Source organism: Eimeria mitis, genomic scaffold (genome assembly GCF_000499745.2).
Source record: "Eimeria mitis Houghton genomic scaffold, Emh_scaff1203, whole genome shotgun sequence".
In the NCBI taxonomy this organism is placed as follows: Eukaryota; Apicomplexa; class Conoidasida; order Eucoccidiorida; family Eimeriidae; genus Eimeria; species Eimeria mitis.
Window position 1 is genome coordinate 1,136 of NW_013568188.1, and position 4,801 is coordinate 5,936.

A 4,801-nucleotide genomic window follows, 5' to 3' on the forward strand; every position below is an offset into this window, starting at 1 on the left:
CAGCAGCAGCTGCTGCTGCTGCAGCAGCAGTTGCAGCAGCAGTTGCAGCATATTGCTGTTTCTCGTCGACCTCTGTCTGCTGCAGCAGCAGCCTGGCTGGTCTTTGCTGCAGCAGCAGCAGCAGCTGCTGCTGCTGTTGCTGCCCGTTTCTTGCTGCAGCAGCAGTCTCAGGTTTGCTGCAGCAGCAGGTGTTGCTGCAGCAGCACCTGCTGCAGCAGCAGCATCTGCTGCAGCAGCAGCACCTGCTGCTGCCCCTTGTTTATCCCCAGCTTAACTAGCTCTGGAGGGGCCCCCACAGTAGCCAGCTGCAGCAGTGTTCAGGTCACTGGTTGTGCTGCTGCAGCTGCTGCTGCTGCTGCTGCAGCTGCTGCTGGTGTCTGCTGCTGCAGCATGAGCAACCTCTGCATGCAGCAGCTTTAAATAAAAAGCAGCAGCAGCAACGAAAGCAGCAATAACACACGCAACAGCAGCAGCAACAACATCCTCATCGTGACAGCAGCAGCAGCAGCAACAGTAGCAGCAGCAGCAGCAGCTGCTGCTGCTGCTGCTGCTGCTGCTGCATGCATAGTGCATGGGGGGCAGCGTCCACCCCCAGGGGAGGGGGCGGGGGGTTCAGTATAAGATGCAGCAGCAGCAGTTGTTTTGTCTTTTTTATAATAAAAATTAAATAAATAAATAAAAATAAATTAATATAATAGCAGCAAAAGATATCATTGTAGTGGCATTGGTGGCTGCTGCTGCACCTCGAGCTGCTGCTGGCCTCTGCTGCTGCTGCTGCTGCTGCTGCTGCTGGTGCTGCTGCTGCTGCTGCTGCTGCTGCTGCTGGTTCCATGCGTGCAGTCGGGGCTGAGGGGTTGGAAGCCTACGCTCATGCATCGAAGCAGCTGCAGCAGCAGCAGCAGCAGCAGCAGCAGCCGCAGCAGCAGCAGCAAGTTATAGCGTTTATAGGATGTGCACCGACAGCAACCGCAGCAGCAGCAGCAGCAGCAGCAGCAGCAAGACCTGCTGCAGCACGCCCAACGGCGCAGCAAAAAGGTAGGCTAGGGGGCCCCCCATCCTCACTTTATATATTGCTGCACGATATTTATATATTACATTCTTTCTTTGTTTGTGAAGTGCAGCAGCAGCAGCAGCAGCAGCAGCAGCAGCTGCAGCAGCAGCAGCAGCAGCAGCAGCAGCAGCAGCAGCAAGACCACCACTCTTTTCACACTGCATGCCCCCCGTTATAAAGTTCGTTAGAGCTTCGCACCTCATAAGAGAGTGTCTTTGTTGACTCTGTTTTCTTCTGCTGCTGCTGCTGCTGCTGCTGCTGCTGCTGCCAGCAACGGCAGCATTAGCAGCAGCAGCAGCAGCAGCAACACAGCAGCAACAGCAGCAGCCATGGCACCCAGGGGCCCCCGTTGAGATATATTTCTGCTTCAGGTCGTTTTCTCTGTCTATCGGCTCCTGCAGCAGCAAGCTGTGACGCGGCCACAGCAGCAGCAGCAGCAGCAGCAGCAACAGCAGCAGCAGCAGCAGCAGCAGCAGGACACGATGGAGCAAGACGGCCCAGAGGAACCGGTTGCTTATAGTGACCCTGCTGCAGCAGCAGCAGCAACAGCAGCAGCAGATGTACACGGAGATAATGGCTCTGCAGAAGCGCAGCAGCAGCAAGAGCAGCAGCAGGTGCAGCAGCAGCAGCAGCAGGAGATGCAGCAGGAGTTGCAGCAGGAGCAAGAACTGCAGCAGCAGGGGGAAGACAGAGGCAGCAGAAACAGCAGCAGAAGGCCATCAGCAGACTGCAGCGCAGCAGATGAGGACGAGGTAATATACTCGGACCACGAAGACATGCAGCAGCAGCAGCAGCAGCAGCAGCAGCAGCAGCAGCAAGAGCAGCAGCAGCAGCAAGAGCTGCAGCAGCAAGAGTTGGGGGCGCAGCATGGATACACTGAGGGGGGAAGGAAGGAAGCAAATGCTGCGGGAGATACACTGCAGCAGCAGCAGCAGCAGCACGAGCAGCAGCAGCAGCAGATGCTCGAGACAAGCAGCAGCAGCAGCACCAGCAGCAGCAGCAGCATGGAGCAGCAGCAAAGCCAGGGGACTCCTGCTGCTTCGAGCCTATCTGCTGCTGATATAAACGGGACAGCAGCAGAAGACAGTGCAGCAGCAGCAGCAGCAGCAGGAGCAGCAGCTGCAGCAGCAGGAGAAGCGGGGGATGAGAGCACAGCAGCAGCAGCAGCAGCAGCAGCAGAAGCAGCCGAAGCAGGAGCAGCAGCAGCAGCAGCAGCAGCAACAATACTGCGTTTTGCTGCTGCATGCGAAGAGAGTGATGAGGAGGGGGCGATCTCCGAAGACGAGGAAGGCTCTGCTGCTGCTGCACCTTCTATCGAGGCAGCAGCAGCAGCAGCAGCAACAGCAGCAGCAGCAGCAGCAGCAGCAGGTCACTGCAGCAGCAAGACAGTAGAAATACAAAATGTTCCTCTATCATATGATGCAGCAGCAGCAGAAGCAGCAGTCAAAGACAGCAGCAGGGGCCTGCTGCTGCGGCTGCAGCAGACCCCCTCTCTGTCTGGGGGTGGCTTGCTGCTGTCTTTGACTTTCAGCAGCAGCATAGCAGCAGCAGCAGCAGCAGCAGCAATCAATGGACGCAAAGCAGCAGGCAGGGTACTTCGTGCTGCTGTCGTGGGGGCCCCCAGGTCCCCTGCTGCTTGGGGGGGCCCCCAGAGGGGCCCCTCGCTGCTAGCTGCTGCTATGAATGCACCAGCAGCAGCAGCAGGATTCCGTGTGTCTAGTCAGCAGCAGCTGCAGCAGCAGCAGCTGCAGCAACAGCAACTGCAGCAGCAACAGCTACAGCAGCAGCAGCAGCTGCAGCAGCTGCAGCAGCAACCACCACCACCACCCCCTGCTGCTCCTGGGGGCCCCGGAGGGGTCAAGGCTGTGCTGCGGCCCCGCGCAGTTATACTGCGGCGAGAAGCAGCAGCAGCAGCAAACCCAGCAGCAGCAGCAGCAGCAGCAGCAGCAGCAACTGCTGCAGCAGGGTCACCTGTGGGGGCTGGGGGCCGGGTATGTCTTACCCCTCGCCCTGGGGATCCATCGTGGGGTGGATCCCAGTCGAACCCCACAGCAGCAGCAGCAGCAGCAGCAGCAACAGCAGCAGCAGCAGCAGCAGCAGGAGCAGCAGGAGGAACGGGCGAAGCAGGAAATGCTTCTACCCCTTCTCCCTCTACTAGTACTACCACCCCCACCACCGCTGCTGCTGCTGCTGCTGCTGCTGCTGCTGCTGCTGCTGCTGCTGCTGAGGGGCCCTGGGGGCTAGAGAAGGTGAGCCAGTGGAGCGAGGAGATGTCTATAGAAGAACAAATGAAGGACTTTAAACAACTACACGCGAGATTCAGACACACCATCAGGTATGCTGCTGCTGCTCCTGCTGCTGCTGCTGCTGCTGTTGCTGCTGCTGCTGTTGCTGTTGCCGTTGCTGTTGGTGCTGGTGGTGGTGGTGGTAGTGGTGGTGGTGGTGGTGCTGCTGCTGCTCGTGGTGTTGCTGCTCTTGCTTTTGTTGCTGCTAGGGCTTATGCTGGTGCGGGGGCTAGTCCTGCTGCTGCTGCTGCTGCTGCTGCTGCTGCTGCTAGTGCTGCTGCTGCTGCTGCTAGTGCTGCTCCCGTTTGTATTTCCAGTGGCGCAGCTAGCTGCTGCATTGCTGCAGCAGCAGCAGCAGCAACAACCGCAGCAGCAGCAGCAACATGAGCTGGATATGTTCTGCATAGTTTCTGCCGCTGTACCATTGCATCTGTGCATCTACATCTGCTGCTGCTGCTGCTGCTGCTGCTGCTGCTGCTGCTGCTGCTGCTGCTGCTGCTGCTGCTGCTGCTGCTGGGGTATTTGCTGCTGACGAATCTGCCCGAGCACCTGCAGCAGCAAGAAACTCTGCTGGCGTGGCACAGAGAAGTGGTGGGGCAGCAGGTGGAGGTTCTTATAGAAATCATCACACCAGAGAAGGAGAAGCAGCGGCAGCAGCAGCTGCTGCAGCAGCGGCAGCAGCAGCAGAAACAGGAGGAGGACGAGCAGCAGCAGCAGCAGCAGCAGGAACAGCAGGAACAGCAGCACAGTGATGACGCAGAAGACAAGGTAAAGTCAGAACCTTCTCCTGCTGCTGCTGCTGCTGCTGATGGTGATGCTGCAGCAGATGGGACGGAGGCTTCAGCTGCTGCTGAGCAGCAGCAGGATGCAGCAGCAGCAGCACCAGCAGATGCAGCAGCAGCAGATGCAGCAGCAGATGCAGCAGCAACAGATGCAGCAGCGGCACAGGGCAGCGAGGCTAGTGAAACTGCTGCAGCAGCAGCAGAAACAACTGCAGCAGAAGCAGCAGCAGCAACTGCAGCAGATTCAGCAGCAGCTGACAAGACACCCGAAGCTGCCGATCCAGAGGCAGGCAAAGAAGACAGCAGCAGCAGCAGCAGCAGCAGCACTGCTGCAGCAGAACCAGGCGATGAAGGAGAATCAGCAGCAGCAGCAGCAGCAGCAGGAGATGCCCCCCCACCGCCCCCCCCACCATCATCAGAAGCAGATGCAGCAGCAGCAGCAGCAGCAGCAGCAGCAGCAGCAGGGAGCGAGGTGGTTGCGCATCTAACATATAAAACAAAACATGCATGCGTGGGGGCCCTAAGAAAGCTGCAGCAGAATACAGATGGTGTTGTTGCTTCTCCCGCGGGGCCCCGAAAGGCTAACCCTGTCCTCTGGCTAGGCAACTGTAGAGGTTTGTCTTTGTCTTTGTTTTTTTTTTTTTTTTTTTTTTTTTTTTTTTTTTTTTTTTTTTTTTTTTTTT

General features: G+C 57.9%; 1 protein-coding gene across 1 annotated transcript in view; it reads left to right on the plus strand.

Annotated features, from left to right (window-relative positions):
- Positions 1-830: 830 nt before the first annotated feature.
- Positions 831-4,801, plus strand: part of EMH_0031820 (uncharacterized protein) — a gene marked incomplete at both ends in the record, with an annotated part of 9,650 nt that continues 5,679 nt past the window's right edge. Inside the window, 4 exons of the mRNA XM_013494569.1 lie at positions 831-1,035; positions 1,122-1,234; positions 1,423-3,386; positions 3,921-4,732. Coding sequence (XP_013350023.1) covers positions 831-1,035; positions 1,122-1,234; positions 1,423-3,386; positions 3,921-4,732 — 3,094 coding nt within the window. The remainder of the gene's footprint in view (positions 1,036-1,121; positions 1,235-1,422; positions 3,387-3,920; positions 4,733-4,801) is intronic.